Raw genomic sequence first — 25951 nt, forward strand, 5'->3', positions numbered from 1 at the left:
AGACCTGCAGAGCCAGGTCTCATAGACAATGAACAAAAGCTGCTGTCCCAGGCTTATGAATCTGCATGTGTGAATGGCACGTTACACTTGAAATGAAGCTTATATAATATCTATATATAATAAATCAAATTACATGTGAACATTTAATTGCTTTGTTCAGACATTTAACATTTGAGAATTAAGGTGAAATATATATTTTTTTATAGGAAAACCTGTTTATATTTAGGTATCAATAGATATACAAATTTTTTATTGTCTTATTGTAAACTACACCTTCAGAATTATCCTGCCAGAGCTAAGAGACAGTGCAAGTGGTTATTGAATAAATAATCATCTAATATAAGAGGCAGCGTGTGGGTGGAGAGAGTTTTATGTGAGAACTAGTGAGACAGAGAGAAAGACGAGAGAGGTGCAATTTATAGGCATTTTAAAAAGGCTGTTTGCATTAATAAATGCTTTTTCTTTCAGCTCAGCCCATTTGGGTCTAATGTTTCAGTTGTGATGAATAATGAAGGCATACTTCTTTGTTGAGGAGACGTGTAGATATGTGGTGGTACAGAGTGTGTTTGTGTGTGTGTTACTGAAGTTATCATCAGGATATTATGTATTAAAAGATTTGTGGAAATGGCTTATATTTTATATTGAGACCAATCCTTAGGAGTACAATTATCTTTTCTACCTATCCCTTCTTCCCAGTCCAGTTCATATTGGTTCTACACTGGCATGTGGTGCCCTCATAATGTATAGCCACATATTTGCACTGACAGTCCGGCATCAACAAAGGCCCACATGGCTTTCATATCTTACCAAACTAACAGGCAGCCACTACATTGACAAACGTACTTGAGTTACCGTGTGGCAAAGATACACCTGCTTTAAGCAGTGCTGGTGGCTGACTCGTTTTCCACCTCTGGGTTCACAGAGCTGTATTTGCACATGCTCAGTAACACAAAGCCTTTTTCTAACTCCACTGGCTCGGGTTCACTGAGGGATCACAACACTCAAACTTCTGAGCTATTTTGAAACGAGATCAGGGTAAATTATAAGTTAACAAAACATGATATGCACGATGCCGTTTTTTTTTTCTTTTGAATGATGAAAGTAAAAACCTGAATGTACAAAATCTCCAGCTTCTTTAGATTAAGCATTCATTCATTATCATAGATTATAAATATCATGACGATTCAATTTTTCAATAAAATATGTGAATAGAGTTGAGTGCATTCAGCTGTCAAGGCCCAACAGCCCACCTTAACTTCAAACAATGTTCACACACTTATTTAGTTTTTCATCAAGATCCATTAATTATTTTTTGGGAAATTGATTAGAATGTCAGAAAACACAGAGTTGAAGTAAGGAAGATAATATTCCTGGAAAATGTAATGGGTTCTATCTTGACCCACATTCCACCCTTGCATCTAACCCTAACCCCAAATCAAGCAAACTAACCAACAAACAATCACAAACTTTCAGGGGTGAAATCACAGCCAACTTGCCTGGGGTCAATACTTGTTCCCTTGTGACTCCTAAAATGAAGGATTGTCCGTGTATGCACAGTTCTAAGGGGCCCTAATCCCGCACACGTCCGCGTCCGCATGATGCAATGTAACATATTAGTTAGGACTATATCAAACCACAGTTCTTTGTTCTTTGGTCACTCACTCTGTGCACTCCTATGTGGCATGTGCCGCCTTGCTCACTCCACTCCCCTCCTCACCCACACCCTCCCCTCACCCGTGTCCAGCCTCACATGCGTCGTCTCTGCCACAAAACTGCTTCTCTTTCAATTTCCTGGCCTCCTTATGGCAGTGCTGCTGCATTTGTTGATTGAGAGACCTTTGGAGGTTGTGGAGGCTGCTCCGACCCACCCCACCCCCTTCTGCTGCCCTCCAACCCTACACTGTCACATGCTTGGCTACAAACTAACTTGCGGTGGGAGGATAATTAGTCAAAGTGATTTCCTGCAACCCTCCTCCCCCTCCCCTCGCCCCTATACCTCCCGGGCTAACACCCTCCAGCTTGCATCTGCTTAGCACAGCTTGGCATGGGAGTCATGGAATTCTCATCACCTGTGCGGGTGTTCATTCTCTGCTTGACACGAGAATACACACAAACCAGATGCAATAGTCACAGTGAATAGATGAATAGCGCGTGAATGCCAGTTGTGTAACAATCGAATTAAGCGAACCCGTCAAATGAAAATATATTTGCTACGCCTCACGTCAGGACTGCAATAAAGTAACACTTCACTGTTTTTTACTGTCATCCTCGAAGGTGTGGGGAAATGTTAAATCATTAATTGATTTGTGCTTAGGCAATAATGGGCAGTCTAATACAGAAAATCTGTAATTCTTGTCTTGTGAGCCCATGACTTCTGGTTGTTGATAACATGAAATATCAATGCAAAAAAAAACTATTGTGATGATATAAAAACAAACAAAAGCCTCTTCATTGCAATGCGTTTCCCAAAGTAGTTCAGCCATGTGCATTGCGAAGGTTTGATAAATTTAATAGATTTACTAATATGATTCCTCATGGCTGCATACCATAATTGATTTTAAATAACAGTTTTCCATCATCTATTAGCGAACTTAAAACGGCAGCAGCCCCGCGCCACAATCCTGAAACAGTGCTGTTTGTGATTCTAACACTCAAAACAGGGGATTTATTAATTTGATACCAGTGACAATCTGTCTTAGGTGTGATCTCATGAGCTGCTTTTAAATGCAGGCCAACACTTTGCCCTTCAGAAGAGAGTAACTAAATACAATTAGAAAAATAAATTAATATAAACAAACAGTGTCTAATTTTTCTTATCTGCTGTTAAATGCTTGTTGACACACTTTGCATGGCTGCTCATGCCTTAAATGGAAAAAGTCCAGCACGAAACAACTGAAGAAGTGCTACGCTTTTTTAAATTCCAGCTGTAAGCTACACAGTAAACAGATTAGTCAGAGAATGCAGGTGTGTTTGGAGACAAAGAAGTTTCAATAAGCGCTTCCCTCAGTCAATGGGGTTCATCTACACAGCAGCGGAATATATGAGGGGACATACAGTTTGACTTGATGCAGCACTTTAAGAGTTCCTACATGGGAAATTATAAAAATGTCATATTTTTCCAGTTAGTTTTAACTAATTCTACTAGAAATTATTTCTCGTTGAAAGTAAACTCAGCTCTTTGATATGCCGACGACAGTCAAGGGTCAACCCTGCACCTCTCCCAATGTCAGCGGCCCCTCTACCTTCAAATGATAAGCAGTATAGATGATGGAAAGATAATATAAGAGGCATTTTATTTGTTGAATGAATGAAGCGGTATATTTAATTGCAATGGGGTCAGAGCGAACAAATGAAGTGTACTAACAAAACCACTTTTGTCAAAGGGCAGCAAAAAAAAAGGGATGTTAGTGAAAAGTGTTTAGAGAATACAGTGTAAAGCAGTTACTTGTTAAAGAAAATATACTGTCCAATTCCGTTACTGTCTTATTTGCAAGCTGTGTGGTCTTTAGTTATTGGGTCTCCCCTTTTTTATCCTGAAACTTTTTTTTTCTTTTCTTTACAGTTTTGCGTGTGTAGTGTGTCGGAAGTTCCAGAGTTTCTCTATATACTCTCAGCGCATGTCTGAAAGCAGTTTTATACTCTGGAAGAGGTATAAAGCTCAGATACTTGACTTGATTCATTCTTTTAGTTACAGATTTGAATTTAAATCAGCTGAAATGAGGACCTGCGGAATCTCAATGGAACAATTGTGGGAACAAATTAAGACACATGCAGGTTCTTATGTGTGCAGACAATAACTGTAGTTCCATCACACAGATATGTCACATGCTGCCACTGCCCTTTCTGTGCACTGAGGTAGAATCTGAGCAATCCAGTGATTTACTGACGAGTGAACAATGGCTGTATTGAGACCACCTGCAACGCTGTGGATCCTCTCTCCCTCTCCCCCTCCCATTCACAGGCTTGTTATAGCCGCAGCCACATTTCTTTAGTTCAGGGAACCCTGCATCCTGCACACATTTCTTTACAGTTCCATTATCAACCTGTTCCATTATTAAATTGTATATGCCCCTGTGGGCATATACAATAAAAAAAGTGTTGTGCATGAAGTGTCGTGCATGCCACGTTATTTGTCTGTGTTTGAATCTGACGTAAATTCTAATCCAATTTAGGATCCAATTTTAAATATAGAACCTGTAAGTATGTGTGTGTGTGCAACGGGTGTGGGCTATGGGTACACATTTCAGACTACAGGCAACTGGGGACAAAGCTGTATCGCCAGTTGTTGATGTTTGGATTACTGGATGAGGTTAGGTTTTTTGTCGGCAGCTGGGAATACGTTACCCCAGTAATTTATATCAACCATCAGACTACTAATATTGTGCTTTATTATTTTTTGGTTGATGTAACAGGTGAACGAGTTGTACATATGGCTGCTCTGTTCATCTGGGGGGGATCTCAGTTTTTCAGGTTACAAACTACAAATATGCTTACCAACAAATATATATTATTATTCGATATGAAAAAAAATAAAGAACTTTAATTATAAAAAATATAATATGTTATTACAGTAGAAAATGGAAAATGTGCTCTCTTTCCCTCTCAGCCCTTTAATTATCAATGGATGCTGATTATTAATAAATTATTATTTGCTGTTATTCGCTGTTATTCATATTAATAATAATAATGATAATAAATGATTATTATAGGCTATTATTGGCGAAAATGATCGAAGGAAAACTCAGTGGAAAAATACAGGGTTGGCAGCAGCAGCAGTGTGAAAGCCGCCATGCACATATGAGCTGTTGAAAGAAGTCTTCCAACTCCTGCTTGTTATATCACCACTGGTCCAGTTTACTGCTGAAGATTCAGGTCAGAAGCAGCCTCAGGTCACCTGGTGCTCTCGGCTAGCTGCTTGCCCCTGGATAAAGGTTCAGGGAAGGGGCAGCCAAGGGGTTATGGCCAGAGGAGTAGGGTCCAGGACGTATCTAGGATATTAATGCAACTCCATATCACCAAAACTGCCCTTTGACAAAGCATGTGGGGACATTTTGGCCAGCCCTCGCCTTATTCAGTGGACTGTTTGAGTGATAAGACTGGGCTCGAAGGTTCAGTTTAGAATTAGGTATCATTTGTGTTTGAGTTCCATTGATACGGTTGAGGTGAGGGTATGACTCTATTGTTTGTAAAAATGAGGTAGTACAACCGTTTGTGTGTTTGTGCCTGTGAGACCCTGTGAGAGAGCTGATTTCCCTCTCATTGTTCCTCTGCAGCTGTGTAAAGGATGATTGAGATACTGAGTCAATGTGTGAATGCAACCCCAAGTGCCTTTTAGAAGGCAAACAGAGCATTTGATAGTAAGGCAGCTTGTGTTGCACAGAATTGTAAATTTGATAGGCTGTTAAGATGCTATGTGAATAAAAACTCAGTGATGCCTGCTTGTCTTTCTGCAGCTCTACAGCTCAGTGGAGTTTGGGAGGAGGTGGCAACTGGTGCATGAGAGAGTGGCTCCGAATCGCTTCTACTGGTGAGTACACAGGTCTGGACATGGTTACATTGTGAAGTAGCACACACAAATTGTACTTCAAGTGTGTATTGGTGGCTTGCCCAATAACATTTTTCCTTCGATTAAAATTTTATAAAATTATGCAATAATGTTGTGCTGCCTGTTTTTTGTTGTAGTGGTTGTTTTTTTGAATAAACAAGCCCTTGTAAAAAAGTTTGTCATTAACTTGAACTATTTAGCTCCCACTTAGTCAGATGGTTACATCAGCCATATGCATAACATTGCTAAATATTTAAACTGTGTTTGAATATCTAAACTGTGTTTTTTCCATTGAGAATTATGTGTGTATTGTTGAGCCCTGCAAAAGTCGCATTACGACTGACAATAAAGTATATCTATCCATCCATCCATCCATCCATCCATCCATCCATCCATCTATCTATCTATCTATCTATCTATCTATCTATCTATCTATCTATCTATCTATCTATCTATCTATCTATCTATCTATCTATCTATCTATCTATCTATCTATCTATCTATCTATCTATCTATCTATCTATCTATCTATCTATCTATCTATCTATCTATCTATCTATTCATCCATCCATCTATTCACCCATCCATCTATTCACCCATCCATCTATCTGTCCTTCTTTATCTCTTCTGGTTTAGCTTTCTGCAGGTAACACTATCGTAGTCCTGAGGTTCCCGAACAAAACCAACAGACTAAATTTTACCTAAAGACACAAGTGCCTCCCAATGTCTCAACATAAACCAAGTCAAACTCGATCATCTATAACTATGGCTCCATAGCTTTTGAACTGGTTGATATTTGACCTATGTTGAATGACTATAGTTTCGACTCAATAGCAAGGGTATATTCTTGAGAGAACTCACTTCTCTCTCGGTCTTCTTGAACCATCAAATCTACAGATGCCATTCTCCAGACACAGAAATGATATTGGCATTCATTATAATTTACCCCTTTATACAGAGAGCATATTGACAAGACAGCAGTCTAGAAAATGTATTGGAATAGCAGACACATTACAAATGGTGCTAATGAATCTTCAATATAAAACAGATTAATTTGTCAGTCATATTGTACTGATGTATTTTCGGGATTTGGAGCTTTATGAGAACATAAAGCTCCAATGTGTATATTTGTCATCAACACTGTATTTCATGCAATTGATGCACTTTTGATTTGTTGCTAAGAAGAAAAAACAATAACTGCCTGGAAACTATAGCTAAAGCTAATGTTGAATAAAAATCCAAGTGAAGAGCAGCTCTGACGATGTGTATGTCCTGGACAGACTAAGTCATTCTGATGAGCCAGAGAGCTTTTTAAGATTTTCATTATTCATGTGTCTGACATGCCTGATCTTCCTCTGTGGCAGACAGTTACTTTATATTACTGACAGTGTTCAGCTATAGAGGGAAGCTTCAAAATGAGTCTTCAGTTAAGTCTTAGTATTGGTCCTCTTTTTTACATGGTGTAAAATAATCTGTTCCACCTCAGCAAAGCCTTTAAACCCAAATGATGACATACCGCTCTCTTTATTTCTTGTCATTCCTATTCTTTCAGATGCATGCATATCTTAAGCTATTACATTAACACTCACTCTGACCTGGTCTTCCATACTTTCCCCAGCTAAACAGTTTCAACACCACACAGTTGCTTTCTTACCCAGTGGTGTCTGCCCCCTACATTGTTTCTAACATAAGACAAAAAGCTTTTGCCTCAGCAAACTGCGGAGGAACTGTCAGGGTAGTAACAGGCTGGGCAGCCAGGAGTGAAGGGAGCCTGGAGGGCTGATGCTGCAGAAGCTGTCAGAGATCTATTTCAGGACGCACAGTGTGCGGTAGGTGTGGTGGAAGCCCTGATAATGAGGCTGCAGAGAGAGCTTACGTCTGTTGCACATGTGGCCACCAAACGTGTAAGGAAGATGAAGAGTGTAAGTGTATTATTTGGTCGACCTGAGCAGTGCTCAGCCACACAGCACCGGTCGGTGTGAATTGGAACAAACGGTGCTCAACATTTCCCCGCAATCAGCTAATCAGTTTGTGAGCTTATTGTGTGCAGCCATAAAATGTTCTGCTTAACATGTGACAATACGTATCCCTTTAAAAAACCGGTGCAGCTGCCTGTGTGTGATATTGCACAAGGCATCATCTCCATCTCACTTCCAAGTGCTGTTGTTTCTCCACCTGTTCCCATGCCGTGTCTCCACAGAGACCACACAGCTGCCCAAACCAGTGTCACACATAGACACCACTGGAGGCACAGCTACTTAAAAGCTGAAGTTTGCCTCCCAAGCTTAAACAAACCGTACAGCTCAGCTAACTCAAAGACTTTGTCTCTGTCTGCCTCACACTGCTCTTAGGTACCTGAATGGATTATTCAGGAAACAATTGGGAAATGTAAATTTAGATAAGTAGGCCATCATATTCACAGTTGTGTTTCATCTGGGAAATCACCAATACTACCGAAATGTATAATGATTAGAGGTCATGGTGGTCTCTATCTCTCACTGTGTCTGCTCCTCATTACTCTCACACAGCACAGACCCCTTTTATTTCTCTCCCCATTTATGTGCTACCTGTCCACACATTCTCTCTCTCTCCACCCCCCCCCGTGTGTTCTGCCTTTGCTTCTCCTCTGATCCCCCAGTCTTTTTAATACATATTTAATGCCGTAATGATTATATGCTATCCAACTGCAGGCATCCCGACTGTAGCGAGAAAATCAATGGCTTTTCCTCTTCTAATGAAGTCAGGAAACATTCTCCTCCATCTTTCTATGGGGGAAAACGTCCTTCTGGGGCCTCTGAACATTTAGATTACTCTGTAAACATGAGGTCTTTCTTCTCCTTGCACTTTAAACTGCCAATGATATTGAAGAAATGGACGTGGTCATTTATGCTGCCAATTGCTTGCTGATGTTTACTAGAGCAGTCTTAGCACTTGTCCTACCCACGCAGTAGCTATACATTTGTCTGACTTTGCAGCATGCAATCGCTGAAGTGACACAGCATCCATGGTAGGTAGCACCTGCCCAACAGCAAAAGACCAGCAGTGATGTTCCTGAAACACATTTGTCCTCCTTTCAGGTCAAAAATGGGTTTGGACAAAGAGCCGGGCTTAATTCACCTGGAAACCAGCATCTCTGAAGGACGTGAGTAATTGAAATCCGAGTTCATCTCTCCATTTTCTGCTGTATTTGTACTGTACCCTGAGCATTGTCCTAAAGTAGAGAGGGACCAGGAGTTGTCTGGACAATTCTGCTGAAGGGTAATGCAAAGGGACAACGCAAATGGCCAAGTCTGGGGACACAATGACAATGGAGAGAAAAGTAATGCATATATTAGAATGCTTTTAAAAGCAAAAGATTTTGCTCAGTGGCCAAGAAATGTCACTTATTCTCCTGAATGACAATGAACACTGGGGTATTGTAGGTTTATATATAGAATTTGACTTAATTTCCTTATGACATCTGATGTCAGAATCTTTCAAAAAAAGTATATTTTTTTTGTCCCTATCATTTCTCCAATTTATTATTACGATTATTCTGTCCAAGCCATTTAAGATTTAGACTTTTAAGTAATGGTATAAACAAATCATATATTTGCAATATATTTAATACACTTTTAAAATCATGTTTTTAAGGGGATATCCATCTTTTTAAACAGTTTATAGTCTTGGAAGAGTGACTATAAAAGCACTTCACTAACATAGTGTATATTTTATAGTATAATGTATAATGTGATTTCTTCAGGGGAAGATGATGTCATTAGGTGGTAATTTTGACCTGGGTTTTGATCACGTTCATTATGAGAAATAAGAGTCAACAGTTATGAAGTTTGACCGAAAAGATCCTGCTGCAGCGGTTTAAGTTCAGTAATTTTTCAAAAAGCTCTCAAAGTATCGTTGCCATCTTTCTGTGCGAATAACCTCTTTGAGGCCAACACAATTGACAGACACAGCTGTGCAAACACACACAGCAAACATTAGTTGTGTCAGATGTTACAGTTGCATAGCCAGAGACTATCACTATTGATCATGTGCACATGGAGGAAGCCAACCCTTTTTTGGCACAGGCTAACATGTGGGGACAGCTCTCTCCCAGCGCTGCGATTGAAGGCAAAGAAAGCAATTGGCCTCTGTGGTCATCTGTCTTCCCCTCTGCCCGGCTCCTCCCTTACTGGGACCACTTTATTGACACGAGTAATGTAGGAAGCCTAAGGAGGCCGCTTGGCTCTGGGTGAAGGCTGCCTTTCTTCATTGGCTAATAACATTGCAGAAGCCATGGCTTGACATGTGTGCTTGTGTGTGTCTTTGTGTGTGTGTGTTTGTGTGGGAACAGAGGCACTGTATGTCACCTGCAAGCTGCAGAACTGCACAGATGCCAACAAGGGCAAACCATTCCCAGGCTACATTGACCCCAATTCCCTGGTGGTACAAGATGAGTATGTGTTTGTCCAGGTGGGTAATTGGCCAGTTTACTCAGTGAAAACATTTGTTACAGTGTATGAGCTACGAAGTGTGAGGATTTTTTGCAAGACATTTGTCAAGGTCACTGTTAGACAGGTGCAGTGAGTGTAGCTTTATGTGTCCCTGTGGTGACTTTATTCATACCCGTCTCTCCAAATGTTTGCACTCGACGCCTTCATCACCGTAAGGTATCAACTGCGGGGAGGCCAATCTACTATGTGTCTGCTAAAAGAGACGTCTTCAACCCGATGAAGCTGCCCAAGTACACCCTACCCAAGGTAAGTAACATATCTGCACCTTAACATTACATCAAAATGAACGGATTGGAGTATAATTAACTGATATTTGGTCAGAGTCCATATCTCATCATCTGTCACCAAGGATCCATGAGTGGAATGTAAAGCTGCAGCCTGTGGACGTCCTCTGCATGTGAGGCACGCATCAGTTCGCTCCACGCTCTGTTCGTTTACGTGGACTAAAGTTGCAGTAAAGAGCTGCCACTGTGTGACTCTCCGTTTTGTTATTTATGTGCAAATCAAGACCAAAAGCAACTCTCAACAGTGTTCCAAGAGTTGTTATTCCGTGCTGCTCTGCGTCGAACACAGCCTTGCCTGTCACGTCCTCCATTGACAATTAAACATGTTTTATTCAATCAAGCCCCGGGCCCCCTCCCCGGTTGATGTGTGCTCACTGCAAGGTGCTATTGGCACAGTGAGAGGCAGATGAAGAATAGAACTGAACAGCATGGCCTCAGCTGCATAATCTCTGCCCGATAAGCCTGGCGCAGTGTTAATGACTGCCGTATCCTCCGAGTTAAAATATGGGAATGCAGAAGATGTAACATATCTGATTGTTGCATATGATTAAACCCAGCAGGTGTCTAAGAACAGTATACAATATAAAAGTTCCATATTCCTCATTGGCATGCACGGCATCACGAGAGGTGATGTTAATAACAAATGAGGGTGTATTCAGATCAAATGTATTTGTATTGTATTAATTTCAGATCCATGTAATTTATAATCTTAGTACTTACACAGTGTGCTTAGGAGAGTTTGCTGCATCTATATAACAATGTACTGCAGATTTGAATGCACTAATATGTTGGCACTTAATGCTGCCACAAAATTAACATAACGTCCTGCAGTTTATGTTTAGAACAAGATGTTTAGTTTTAATGAAACCCTTTGCACATTTTAACATGATGTATTTTATTTTATAATGACAAATTATGAACTTTTATTGAAAGAACAAATCAATTGGCATATTATAAATTGGTTAACAAACTAGGCAATCATTCCTTGTAGTGACCTGATAAGTTGGTATCATGTATCAAAGGTTTTAACAGGACCACAGCATGTTCCCTGTGTAGTGCTTCTGTCATGACAACAAATATGTACTTAGTTTCTCACCATACTGACAAGATCATATTAATGCTGGAACATTTTCTTTTCATGTTATTATGACATATTTTATTGAGAACAATCATATACCATGGCACAGAATTAATCTAAAAACAAATATCCAAATGAAAGGTGCACATCAAACAAAACAGAATGACAAGGGAATGATAAAGAATAATATACAACACTGTGGTTATCTAGCGTGCCATTGTTATCTAATACATTCCTCTCTCTCTTCCAGGACCTGCATGTGATCAGCACGGATGAGAACCGTGTGGTGGCAGCTGTGCAGGAGTGGAACCAAAACGAAACCTACAATCTGTATGTGTCCGACACGTCGGGGGTCTACTACACGCTGGCCCTGGAGAACGTGGTCAGCAGCATGGGCCACGAGGGCAACGTCATGGTCGATCTATATGAAGTAAGGACACAGCCCATTTGGTTGCAAACGGTATGATATCAAATTTCTACTGTACCATGCTGGGAATGAACTTTGGTCTTTAGTGTTGGATTTGTATACTGCACATGAGGCCTATTTTCTATCTGCAGGTCTGCAGCATCAAACAAAGGGCCTGCTTGATGAGTGCCTAGCCTGCAAGTTATTATGAACAGTGATCAGTATTTTAGAGCTTGGCGACAGAGATCATCAAACGTGCTTCTTTTGTCATTGTGGAAAAAACCTGCTGCGGTAGGCCTACAGTCTTCAGAGCACATTGTGTGAATACGAAGCAGCTTCAAAGTGCTGACATCAACAAAGGCCATAGGGAATTGTGCCAGGGATATGGATTTTTGGGAGGCTAGAGATTATTTCTTTCTTTGATGAATAACTGCAGATATTACTTCACAAAATGCATCTAATCCAAAAAGGGGGTGAAATTAAGTCAGTTAAAGAGCTAATTCTGAAGCTGTGGGTACAGTATGGCAGTAAGGTATTTTAAAGACATATCAGCAGTACGAGTAGAATGGAAAGATCTACCCGACTCCGAAGATGAAGCTGTTAGTGATGCCGCTCATGCCTTCCTGTGGCCTCTGTGGTAGAATCAAATCCACCCTCTTGATTGGGGTCACCACCCAAAATGTAGAATATGCTAATTCTCTCCTCCAAGGGAGATTGAAGTATGTGACAATTACCAAAGTAGAGTTACTTTGCCTGATGTGACTGTCACTGATTCAATTCTGCATCCCTTGACTTATTCCTGTGAGCCACAAGCGAGGAGTCAGATTCATTTAGGACACACATTGATTACTCACAAGCTCCCAGACAGTCGATCATTTTCCACTCAGTGCATGTGACTTCATGTGGCTTTGTTGCCACATAAAGTACAGACGATACGGATGAGGCTAGCACACCTGGCTGGGTTGTCCCGGAGCTGTGAGTTGCTTTTTTTTTTTATTTCCCAGGTAGCGGGAATAAAAGGGATGTTCCTGGCCAACAAGAAGACTGATAACCAAGTAAAGACGCACATCACCTACAACAGAGGCAGAGACTGGAGGCTGCTGCAGGCCCCGAGCAAAGACCTGAGGGGCAACAGCATTCACTGTGTGCTAGTGAGTGTCTACCTGCGAGTTCATGCAATGTTTTTTTATAAGTGTGCACTTCCATCAAAGAGGGGCCTTGACAGAAGTTGACTGATCCCAGCAGCAATGAGAGGCCAAGCTCAAAAAAGAGCAGCGCCCGTCAAAGCTGAGTGCTCCGAGGCTGCTGAGCAGAAAGGTCAGCCATTTTGATCCAGTCCAATAAGCTGACCTCCCATTTAAGTAGCAAAGAGAGAAAGAGGTGTCAGGCAAAGAAGACAATGCTGACTTTTTTTCTTTTTTTTTTTTAACTGTCTTACAATCTCTAAGTTGGCTGCTTCTCGTAGTCTATCTGAGTCGAGGTCCGGCATTTTGAATACACAATCTAACAGTTTATCGCTCTATACTAATATTTGTTAAAGAGTTATATACAGACTCAGAAAATAACATAGATCGGTTGTATCTTCATCAAACATGTTGGCCATTCTGTCAAACTGTTGTCCAAAATCCAATGTATTGAGCATTTATTATTGTAAATATCAGATCTTTCCTAAAATCTTTTTTTTGTATTGAAACCCAGAATAATATTTGAGATAGCATTATCCCTAATGCATAGAAATAATGTAATATATCGAGAACTTTGATTCTGGAGTTTTTTGTTTTAAAACTAACACGCATAATTGTACCCTACATTTACACCACATTATTGAAAGACTGTTTTAATCAATGGGATGAGATGAGTTTTAGCCATACCAATATTCTTGACATGGCTCTCTCATGGCTTCATGGTGAGAAGCTGTGGCCTACCATTTTGAAATAGATTTAGTCACAAGTCTGGATTTCAGTGGGAAACTATAGGTTGTGCTTGAATGCAGTAGCTCAGCAGATGTATCTGACAATCTTCAACTGATCCAATTATAACAATAATAATAATCTTATTTGAAAAGCTCTTATCTAAACAAGGTTGCAAAGTGCTTCACGGGTTAAATGGCAAATGAATGAATACAAATAACAATGGGCAGCACTTTGGCGACTATAGAGAGAAAAAATTCCCTCATTACTGGACGAAACCTGTAGAACCAGACTCAATGTGGGTAATTCATCAAAGAATGTATAAACTGGAAGAGTAAAGGCTAAATGTGTTCATTGATGATCCTTGTAAAAAAAAAATATATATATATTGTCCAAACATCCACATTGTCAGATGTTTGATTATGGTAGAAAATCAATGTGTTTGTGCACATTGTCTATTCTCTGTGCTCTCCTTTACATCCACTCTATCATACAGCTCTGCAGGGAAGCGTAATCGGACATCCAAATACTGCTCTGTGTTGACATTTACCATCAGATGTGTGTCTGCTGTATGTGTTGACTGCATATGTGCAGCTGACATTTTGTGCTACTACCAAGTCATTACTGTCAATATAAATATAAATTGTATATTTTCAGTTATCAACAGATATGACAATCAAGATAAAATACAATGAATCTTATCAATTACACTTGGAAAAATTAAATATGAAATATATTATCATGGATTTAGCTGTGAAAACAAGAGCAGAGAAATGAAAGCTAAATTGAAATAAGACAATGTTACCATCCAATTATTATTATTATGTTTTGACAAATGTGTGTGTGTGTGTGTGTGTGTGTGTGTGTGTGTGTGTGTGTGGGGGGGGGTAATAAAATCCATATGAAAATACAATAAGATAATTAACTGTAACTGAAATTCACATGTATTAAAAGTTTAGGGAAAAGACACTTGTATTCAAAGATGTTTGCAGAACTGATATGAGCTAATTCGGTAGAATTGCGCATATAGGAAAGTCATCAACCTCCTTTGATTAACCAATTAGTGATTCTGTGGCATGCCTCGCTTTCCATCCATATTACACAGTCATTTGTCAGGAAATGTCAGAGTTTTAATAAACCTCTAAACAGCCCATCACAACATGGCCTGCACCACTGGCATTTTGCTGGGTCGTAATGAGAATTGTGTCGGTAAAGGTTAACCCAATCAAAATTAATGGTGAGCCCAGCCAATGGGGAAATGGTGTTTGTGATAAAACTCATGACTCGGGAGTCGATGCCGCAGCCGCTCTATTCAGAAATGTATTTTTATTGATACTGTTTAGACTTGGTTTGATAGCTCTGATGATTGAGTTCCATGATTTTTCTCCTGCAGCCATACTGTTCGCTGCATCTCCATCTCCAAGTTTCTGCAAATCCCTACACATCTGGAAACATAGCCAGCAGGGAGTCTGCGCCGGGGATCATTGTCGCATCAGGTGGGTGAAAGGGAATCTCTTCTGACTGACATGTCGTCTCCATCGTCTTTCTTCTTGCACTTCTGAGGATTCCTCTCTTTTCTCTTTAGTTTCTCCTGTTAAAACCACTTCTGACCTTTTTTGTTTATCTCTCACACAGTTATTAACAAATACATTCTTTGTCATTCTTAGTGGTAAGCACATGACTCCTCTCAGGTGCCCACATATATTTTTATGAAGCTACTGGATTAAAGCATTTTAAGATTAAAAAAGAGTTACACTTTGCAGACAGCAAGTGCTCCTGAAAGGAATGTTAAGTGAATGCATATAGTTGAGATGATCAAATGGATTCTGTATTGTTCGGTTTGTTTAAACTTCAAAAACCCATCTCCAATTCTATTGTTCATTTTTTATATTTTCTTTTATTGGCACTGGTGTTCACAATCGACTTGTGTATTTCCTTTTGTTAGTCTTTCTTCTTTCCATTCATGGATGCATAACATAATGTTATGCTAACTCAAAGAGACAAAGACCATAAAAATCACTTAGGCCGACAAAGAAGAAAAGAAATCTGCCTCTTTGAATTAGCTGGAAATCTTGGCACTCAACGCTTCTGTGCAGTAATGTTTCCGCTGCAGCTCTTCAACGCTGACGTCTTTTATGCAGCTGAATTCGATCGTTTGCACTTTTTCAACTCTTGCCCTCAGATGTTTGTCCCTGTTCAGCATCAGTCTGCGACTCCCACAGGAATCGGACAACATGCGTGTGTCATCCTCAGCTTCAAACAGGGGCGATTGACAGGACAACAGAACACTACACATTCTCATTGGCTCAGTAGTCAGTGCATCACACTGTCCCTCAGAACACAGGAGACAAAGCAAGGTCTCCCAGCGAATCACTGTGGGGGAAAATAAAGAAATGAAGATCAGCTGCCCCCTCAGCTGAATTCACACCTCAGTGATATTAACTCTTGGGTGAACCGACACTGTCACAAACACAGAGACAGTCCGCTCCAGTCTCGGGAGAAAGCCAAGCTCATGCTTAAAATTTGGGTGCTGGGACATTGGTGATATATTGTGATTTGTGAATGCAATTGACTGATATGGTTTTGTAACTTGTCGTTCTTTAAATAACAAAATGTCAAAGGAAATATTCATCATTAGCCATATGTCCAAAGTTGTGGAATAGTGGATGTACCTGCCACTTAATATTGAAAGTTTTGGTCATCATTACTCTGATGATAGCGCTTCACTTGTCCCGTGAAATCTCTGCATATGGTGACATCAAAAGTGCAACAGTATAAATATCACAAAACTGTGTAATCTGTTGTCAATGTCAAGTTGATTGTAAAGACCTAGTTCTAAGTTCAGCTTTTGACGCAATGGACTCACTAACTAATGAGTGATTATTCACTCTTGATTAAGAAAATAAACCAAAGTTGTGTAATAATTAGAGCTGTGAATGGCAGCTTCCATTCAATCAAATAAACAACATGGATAATTCTGATGAACCTGAGAACCTTCTGGACGGGAAGATCGTGTTCCAAAAAAACAAAGATGGAACATTCAATAAAACCAAGGTGATAGGTACACTCTGTGGGAAGACGTTATCGTTTCACAGTAGTAATACCAGCCTAAAGTACCACCGCAACTCGAAGCATGTGTTGGTCGGCGAGGGGTGTTCAAGTGGAATGCGCCAAACCAGACTCACTCGCAGGACACATTGTGCAAAAGAAGCGGTCGGCTTTACTGTCAGAGAATGTGAAGAAGTTAGTTTGCCTCACCAACTGGCTAAAGAACGACTAGCTAAGAGGACCTTTAGAGGCATTAGATTGTGTCATGGTGTGGTTAATGGTTGTTTGACAAAAAATATTTAAAAAAATTTGACCATCCTATAAAAAGAATGGCTAAGAAGCTCAAATAATTTCTGTTTGATTTAAAAAGAAAAGAAAAAAGTTTTATTCAACCATACAATGGCTAAGATGCCCGAATTCTTTTTAGGATGAAGATTATATTAATGTTCCATATGGAATAGCAAAGAGAACTGCTAAAGAACTGCTGAGTTGCAGCACCATTGTTTTGTTTATTTATGATTATTAAAAGAAAACATGTTAAATATTTACATCCGTCTTTTGTCATAAATTGTTTGTTTTTACAAAAATAGCCCGAGAAATCGGTAATGTGATTAATCATGATTAATCCATTGAAACCTGTGATTAATTTGATTAAAAACTGCAATCATTTCACATCCCTAGTAATAATGCGTTAAAAGTGATACCATAAAATAGTGTGCCTTTCGGCATTCAATAAATTTTGTTAAAAAAATTAAATATAAAACATTAATATTTAAAATATTAATATTAAATCATAAATTGAGTTGGTTAAAGTTACCTCTGGTCACCATCCTTCAAAGGAAGGGAAAAAATAGTCAATTTATTGGATAAGATCAGTCTGATTTAGATCTAGATCAATTAGAAATCTCAATATTTACTATTGAAGATTTTAAAATGAACAGTGAAGGTTATGGAGTTCTTGACAGTGTAGAGGTCCGCTTATGCAACACTAATGAAAGAACATTTGTGAAAGAAAAAAATTTGTTATGAATATAATAAAGTATAAAAACACAAATTACTCACAGACATACTAACTAAACAAAGTTGTGTGTGTGAGTATGAGTCATTTAAGTCAGTGTGCTTCACAAGATAGTGGCTTAATTAAAAGTTCACACCTTCTTTAGCATGCTTACAATATGCCCCCCCCCCCCCCCCCCCCCATTTTCTTCTGAGGTGTCTGTGTAAATGTTTAGTCAGACAATGAACGACGAACTACGAAGAGAAGATGTGCTTGAGCAGCCAGGCTCCCCCTCGGCGATGCAGGAGAAGATAGGCCGGCAGCCTTCCTCCAGGAAAGGTTGATGAAAAGAGAAAGAATTGGGGGGGGACCTTGGCTTATATCAGCCCGGTGACCTCACAGGTCATGGGGCCAGAGTGACCAATATGAGTTGACCCTTGTAGTTTTTCACACCTCTGTGTGAATTTTTGGAATCCTGGGAGAGTGAGTTCCCTGTGCTCTGGCTTTTTCCAGAACAATGGAACCTATTGCACCCTGTGAGACTGAGACCTTGGCTTCCAAATAGATCTGCAGTACAAAGGGACCATGCTTGTTTTCAGGCTTTGACTACACATATAGGCCGAAGAGTAGGCCTTTAGTTTCACAGAAACACTGTCCCATCACAACTAATATAATGATTTTATTATAACTCTCAGCTTTGAATCCTGAGTTTGAAACTCATCCATGCATGCAATTTATAATTCAGGGTTATGGTGAGGGTTTCTACTCTGTGGTTCATTACTTAAGTTAAAGGTTTCACCGTTGACCTTTTATCACCAACAGGTCAACGGTGAGAATATGGGAGGGGCTTCAATAAGTAAAATGTCAGTTGCTGCTGCTGTTTTTTAAGACAAGACTCCATATGCAGGCTGGCCTCTTGTGGTATCCGTGACCTCTGACCTCAGAATTTTCTGAAGGCTTGCGTGACTGAAGTTCAGTGTTCACTATTGTTTTCAGAAATGGTGTCAAACAGAAAAATCTCAGAGAGGTTGGTTCAAAAAATTTGTTTAACACCAGTAAAAGTAACATAACCTGTGATAAAAACACAAATTCTCCGGAAGAGAAAAATGTTCCTTTCAAAAGTAAATTGACTGAAATCTTCTTTTGGTTGAGTTCGTTAATGTACAGTCAATGAATTACACTATCAGTGTTTTTTATTTCCAATCTGTCATGTTCCTCTCAGCAGTTGTTCAGTTGTAGCAGACAATCAAGTAGCTCAGTGAAGGTGGAAGATTCCACAGGACTGGATTTACTGTCACTGCTTTCAGTTTCTGTTGTGAAAAAGACACACATGAAATCCCAGGCAACATAAGCAGGCCAAGAAATTTGGACAAGACTGTCTAGTGGGGCGGCTGTGGCTTAAGAGGTAACGCCACTAGTGGAGATTCTGTGGTTTCGAACCCTGATTCCCAAAGTACTTGGCCAAGATACTGAGCTGCAGTTTGAGCATTTGTTTGTCAAAACGATGTTTGTGTGGTGTACCGCGACAAAGGGACCTACAGCCGGTTTGTAAGGGTTTAAAGATATTTTGGAATATATAAATTGGGCTGTGTGATAACTGTGTTAAGTTGCTCTTTACTTCTAATTTGGCTGTTTTCTAACTGTGGTAAGTTGCTCTTTACTGAGTATCTTAATAGGAAATTCCTGTATTTGTCAACTAGGACCTTTGGCCACCTACAATGTAATATTATGGGGCAACTCTAACAGTTGTTTAAATGTCAACAATTAAATGTATGAAATTGTTTTTCTGTGCCTTTCTAAGACTTGCTTAAATATCTCTCGCTCAAGGAAAAGATTCACTATTAACTGCTCGCTGTTTCTCCTCTGCTTGCTGCCTCTGTCCTTCTCATTATTTGATCCTTCACTTGGGGGGAAATGGAAGTGGACACCTCAGTCAGAGAGAGAGTTGGAGAGAGGAGTCTGGATTTCACTGAGACAAACTATTATGTCTGAATCTTTTTTTGATGTGGACAATATCGATGCAGCATCCGACTTCGATGGTTGTCCCTGTTTGTTTTAGCTTGAGCATAAGAGTTAAAAATTAAACGAATGCAGAGTGAGGAAGAGAGACACAACAATCTAAAGACCTACTGCGGGGTTGAGACTCAGACTTGTTGAGTGAAACATGTGCAAGGTTGACGGACTGCAGCAAAGACCCTGAATAACAATATTACCCTTTTACTGGTGGACTACATTGTAGCCACTGTCTCTGCCAGCGGAGGTTATCTGCTGGACCGCTACCAAAAGTTTTTACAATTACCATTCATTACCATATCTACATTTATAAACATAATGGCAAAATGTGGCTTTACTGAACTCCAACTATTCACCTAGGTGAGAAAATCCATCAAAGGAAGTCAAGAAAATGTGGATTTTCCACTGTCAGCTTTTCTCTCTATATGTTTGGGATTGTAAAGCACATTGTCACTCAGTTAGGTTTTACACTTATAGGTAACCATACCTCTGAAACACCGACCGTAGCTTCCAGCCTTGTGTTTAACCGCCTGCCACCAATTACAGGCTAAATTAAAATAAGTGCAGCAGTCTGTAAAGGAGTATGTACAGCATTCATAGAGCTTGTCTTAAAGCGGTCAGAAGTGCTGAAAGATGAATACAGTAATCTGGATTTATTGGTTAATTTAGGAGTATGGGCTAATGTCGCACTGCACTGTAGATCTTGTGGAGCAGTGTAATTACAGCCTCCTCTGCAGCTGCAGCCTGGAGCCCCCTGCTGTATCACTACTGTCAGTCTAAAGGCTCTTTCTAAATACTGCGGCTCATTTGCTCTCGCACGGAGTTCATTTCCTGTGCCTTGCATTATGCAATTTGCCTTTCCTCCAAAAAACTTACTCTGGTTTATTGTCTATCTGTTCTGTGATCTCTTCAGGGTCATTTGGCTCGGAGCTGACCACCAGCAACGTCAGTGTTTACATCACCTCAGATGCAGGAAACACATGGAGACAGGTGAGCAAACTTTTTATAACTGCAGCAATGTCCTACTGTCTTTGAAAATGCTTTATCCACCCTATAGCTTAGATCATTGGTTCTCAAACTTTTTACAAAATGTACCACCTCAGAAAATATAAGGCTCTCCAGGTACCTCTTTCATGACCAACACTAAAATACAGTAACTTGGGCAACCTATTTAGCTACAGACAGTTAACACAAGAGGACGGTTTATTCCTAACTAGAAAATTATTTATTGTTGAATATTGTCAGCCACAGCGACGCTGTGCAATGGTCAAGAACTAGAACTAGCACTAAACACTTCGACAAACACTGGTGTATAGATACAAGTTAAAGCTTTTGCAAACACAGTCCTGCGATCTCTCGGTCAATGGAGGTCACGACTTCTGAATGGTTCCCGTTTGGAGCCACGATTGTAGTCCCCCCCAAGTGCGATGTTCCTCCTACCTCCTACTATTTCCACTCTTTCACGTGGAAGGGGCACCTCCCGTCAGGCCCCGCATGAGCTGCCCGGGTTATGCATGCTTCAGGCTCTGATGCAAGGAGATGAGCCTCGTGCAAGGGCTCTGTCGCCAGGGGGGACCAGAAGTGAGACAGCTACCCTTAGCCACGCCCGCTGTGAACTACAAAGTGCAGCGGTTGCAAAAAAGATTGCGCCCCCCCTTCAACTAAGACCTCCGATTGGACGAGACAACCAGCTGGATTTAAGCATATTACGCGGCGGAGGAAAATAAACCAGCCAGGATTCTCTCAGTAGCGGCGAGCGAAGAGGGGCCATAGACTTTATAGAAAAAGCGTGTGACATATGGCGTACCGAAGACTGCTGGCCCGGTGTCGAGCAGGGGATCCAGTCTTCTCGGAGTCACAACCGAGTTTTTTCTAACCGTCTATTTTATAATAATATTATTGTATTGAGATTCTTCCACATACCACTAGAGAGAGCTTGAGTACCACTGTTAATACCCATACCATAGTTTCAGGTTGGCTTAGATGAATGGGTTCTTATGGCAGCAGTTTACTATGGTGGTGGCGAGTTAGAATCCATGCTGTCAACTTCTGTGATGCCCTTCTGACTGGAAAATATCATACTTTATATCCAAAAAACATATATTAGCTTCCCTAATCCTTGGGTCTTGCAAAGGGGGAGGTTAAATGATAAACCCTGGACAGATTGCCATGCTATCACAGGGTTGTAATATCTGTTCACACCTGGCATTAACATACTTCTGCTCATGCTTACCGAATGATCACTGTTGAACAGATCTCGCTTCCCTGCATAAAATGCAAATAAATATAATTTCTGTTTGCAAGGACAGAACAGTGTCGTTTGTATCTGGTCTGAAGCTGTGAAGCACAACCTTGGCTTAGTGATATTTGAGGCAATCATATTTGATTACCACTTCTTCAAATGTACTTTATTGTACCTTTATTGTACCTTGTACCTCTTGAACAAATTTCACCTTTGGCATGTGAATAATACTTCAACTTATACAGAGGACATCAGTTAAGTATGAAGTATATTAGTGTGGCCCAGGACACACTTGAGCACACACTGTCCACCTGCAGCCAAGACCAACTGGTAAGTAGATCGATATGCATCTTCTTACGTCTGCTTACAGCTGTCCATTTGTGATCCAATCACCTCGTAGCAGGATCATAAACCCAGCGTTTAAATGTATTTTGGGTGATTGGATTTCAATCAGTTGGATTGCTTGAACACATGAAAGATCATCCACCGATTAGCTAAATTATTCTTTGAGGGTCACAGCCATGTCAGCCAATGCCAGATGACATTGGGCGAGAGGTTGATACAACCTGGACAGGTCCCCAATCCATCACATCCTGACATATAGAGACAACCACATTCACATTTAGAGTCCACAGCATGTGTTTGGACTGTGGGTGGGAAGCATTGCAGACACAGGGAGAACAAGTAAACTCCCCTATATGAAGGTATAATTGTCAATAATAATTATAACTTTATTTGTATAGCACTTATCAACTCAAACAACAAAGTGCTTTACAGCAGGCAATAAATCAACACAACTCAAAAGCATGTAGTAAAAATGCATCCGAGGTGCATTGAGGACTCTCCCTCATTTTATCATTCAGGCGTTTAATCCACATACACAAGCCATTGTTTTGTTTATGTTGATGATCAAATCAAATATTAAGAGTAATTTGCTTCAGTGCCTGCACACAGCGCAGGTAGTTGGCCCTCACCATTTTCAATTTATGGAGCTTGTTTCTAATTAAACATGACAATGAAAAGTAATTATTTTGAAGCTGATGTAGCAAGGTCTAACTGTGATGTCTACTGTGTGCACGTGTAGCTTGAGGCATGCGGCGTTGCCGTGTGAAGACATGTGTTAGACATGCTCACGGGTTACAAGCTGCCACTGAGCGTTGTCTCTGGATTGTTTTTTTGTGCTTGCAGATCTTTGATGAGGAATATGCAGTGCTCTATCTTGACCAAGGAGGCGCCTTGGTTGCAATAAGACACACTCCACTTCCCATCCGACACCTATGGTGAGTCATTAAGACAGAGACGGCATTTGTCACAGCATGACTAATTCCCTCTGAGGAAGCTTCAAGACTCAAGTTAGTCAGACTAAAGCAAATGAGTTTGCCTCGCACTGGGGGTAAATATTATTCTACATAGAAAACCCAAGAGCCACGGAAAACTCTGCTCCGACAATTGCCATCCTGTTTCACCTTTCTGTGTCTGAAGCCATAATGAGTCTAGCTTCCACTGATCAGTGTTCACTGAGCAGGGCCCCTCAGCTCTGCGCTGAATATGAAATACAGTTGGTAGACGACTCTCAGGGTCATTAGCTTGTGCACACTGTCGGGGGATTACCACTGGTCCCCTGTGCAATGGCTGTTTGTGTTTCCAGGTTGAGCTTTGATGAAGGACGGCAGTGGAACAAGTACAGCTTCACTAACATGCCTCTGTTTGTGGATGGGGTGCTGGGAGAGCCCGGGGAAGAGACTCTCATCATGACGTGAGTTAAAGAGATTTGTCAAAATGGAAATATATCAGCCACAGTGAAAAATCAAAGGAACATTTGCCTTTATGGATGTGCAAGTAATTTAACCCCCTGCCTGTGTTACTTTCATCTAGTTCTAATCCTGCACAATTCAGCCTTTCTGATTGTCTGTTTTCCTTCTCATGTATAAAAAAAAAGGTTCCTATCAAGGTTCACCCAACATCAAAACTGGGTGGATCACGATCACAGGAGATCAATGCTCTGGCAACCGGCGACAACGTTACTGTTCATTTGAAGAACTTGAAGGAAAATGATCAAAATGATCACAAAAAAGGCTGAGAAAATAGATGTGAAACTTTGTTTTTAAAAAAGTTTTAACAGCTTGAAGAAAGTGAAGAGAGCAGCGAGCTGTGGCATGTCCTCAGAAATCAGATTTCGGAAGATTCCCTTTTTCTTTCACACTTATTTTTAGAAAAGCCCCAAAGCTGAAGTCTGTGCATAAGGGTATGACGCAGCACTACTCCCTTATTGCAGACAAGATTTAGGACCGTGGGATGTGTTACCAAAGGGTTTCCAGAGCCATAACATCAATGTTTCATGACACTTGGCATAAATGACAGACTGACAGTCGGCTCTGTAGTCAGCTCTACATGAGAGTGATAGGGCACAGCTGGAGAGGCAGAGAGGGACAGAGAGAATAGGAAAAACGCACAGCAACCGCCTCAACGAGAAGAGAAGGAGTCGGAAAGACAACGCTGGCATTGTGAACACTGAGAATAGGTTTTAGAGCACGCAGCGTCTCAGCTGGCATACACGCCATTAGTTTTCATAAGACCATCATGCACTTATTTCTTATCAATTTGTACTCATTTTTACAATAAGTGCCTGTCATGGTCGGGCGCCTCGAGAGCTAATTGACAGATTGATTGTGATAAATTTGTTGCGTTATGGATGGTGGTGGTGGTGGTGGTGGTGGTGGTGGTGGTGGTGTGTGTGTGTGTGTGTGTGTGTGTGTGTGTGTGTGTGTGTGTGTGTGTGTGTGTGTGTGTGTGTGTGTGTGTGTGTGTGTGTGTGTGTGTGTGTGTGTGTGTGTGTGTGTGTGTGTGTGTGTGTGTGTGTGTGTGTGTGTTGGGGGAGGGGGGGCAGTACAGAGAAACACACCCACTCAATTTGGCTGGGGATGTAATATTTATCTGTGTTGTCTCATAACCTTGGATCCTATCTTGATTTTGACCATTGCAAGAAATATTGATATTGATTCTGATTAGCTTGAGCACTTAGAAGACATACGTTTTTTAATAACAGCACATCAGCTCAGGTTAATGACATCACATTGTTGAACAAAAAAATTTAAGTTAAATGTAAAAATAGTGTATGAAATGAGCTGTATATTTCAGGTTATATCTTTATGCCCCTCTCTTTACTAATATTTCCCGATTCTCTTCACTGACTCCTGATTAAACCATGCTAGAAAAACAAAGACAAGGTTAAGGTACCTGTGAAAATGCCATTCAAATTCCTTGGCAGTTGGTCCAACAATAACAAAACAGAAAAAAAAGCCATCCTCAATGCATCTTTCAGACGCATCCGACGATCTTTTCTCTGCAAAACCGACTTCTTCATGGAGCAGTGATTGGCCAGCTGTCTGGAGGAGAATGAGCAGGTGTTGAGTTTCTCTCTGTAGCTTTCACTTTTTTTTGCTACACAACTATTCTGTTACTTTTCTAGTGCACAAATAAACAAATGCAGAGGGAAGTGCTTTCCATCTTTAAATGCCTATCTAACCTCCTTCCGGATGGCCAGCTTTACCCCCTATCCTCAGGTGCCCAGGCCATTCAAACAACTATCTACATATTTGTCTTCCATCACGTCATACAAACCATATGTACATTTGTATATGATGTTACCTCCCCTGTTTTCTAACTAACTGCCCCCCCGCTGATTGCCAGTGGTACTTCTCTATCTCTTTTGTATCCATAACCTGCGGACACAGTGAATGCAGAATAAAGACACAAAGCTCTGTCTGTTCATGTAAATACATATCTAACGTTTAGCATTAATGAGGCTGAGTGAATCGCTTAGAAGAGAGTGCCGTGTTGACCATAACGTATGTTGCGTCAGCGGTTCATGAGAAACTCTCAGAAATCTCTTATTTTTGTTAAATGACATGAAGAAAAAGACGGAATTGCACAAAGGC

The 25951-nt window shown here is 40.5% G+C and overlaps 1 protein-coding gene across 6 annotated transcripts in view; it reads left to right on the top strand.

The window, feature by feature from the left end:
• The window catches only part of LOC133954338 (VPS10 domain-containing receptor SorCS1), a 166169-nt gene that overhangs the window by 118122 nt on the left and 22096 nt on the right, over positions 1 to 25951 (top strand). For all 6 annotated transcript variants that reach the window (XR_009920769.1, XR_009920768.1, XR_009920770.1 and 3 more), the window contains exons 5-14: positions 5454 to 5527; positions 8623 to 8687; positions 9876 to 9994; positions 10192 to 10281; positions 11648 to 11827; positions 12808 to 12954; positions 15107 to 15209; positions 20685 to 20761; positions 23202 to 23293; positions 23662 to 23769. Coding sequence is in view for 3 of the 6 variants with exons in the window: in XM_062388711.1 (XP_062244695.1) it covers positions 5454 to 5527; positions 8623 to 8687; positions 9876 to 9994; positions 10192 to 10281; positions 11648 to 11827; positions 12808 to 12954; positions 15107 to 15209; positions 20685 to 20761; positions 23202 to 23293; positions 23662 to 23769 (1055 nt within the window). In the remaining 3 variants the exon portion in view is untranslated. The remainder of the gene's footprint in view (positions 1 to 5453; positions 5528 to 8622; positions 8688 to 9875; positions 9995 to 10191; positions 10282 to 11647; positions 11828 to 12807; positions 12955 to 15106; positions 15210 to 20684; positions 20762 to 23201; positions 23294 to 23661; positions 23770 to 25951) is intronic.

Source organism: Platichthys flesus, chromosome 5 (genome assembly GCF_949316205.1).
Source record: "Platichthys flesus chromosome 5, fPlaFle2.1, whole genome shotgun sequence".
Classification (NCBI taxonomy): Eukaryota; Metazoa; Chordata; class Actinopteri; order Pleuronectiformes; family Pleuronectidae; genus Platichthys; species Platichthys flesus.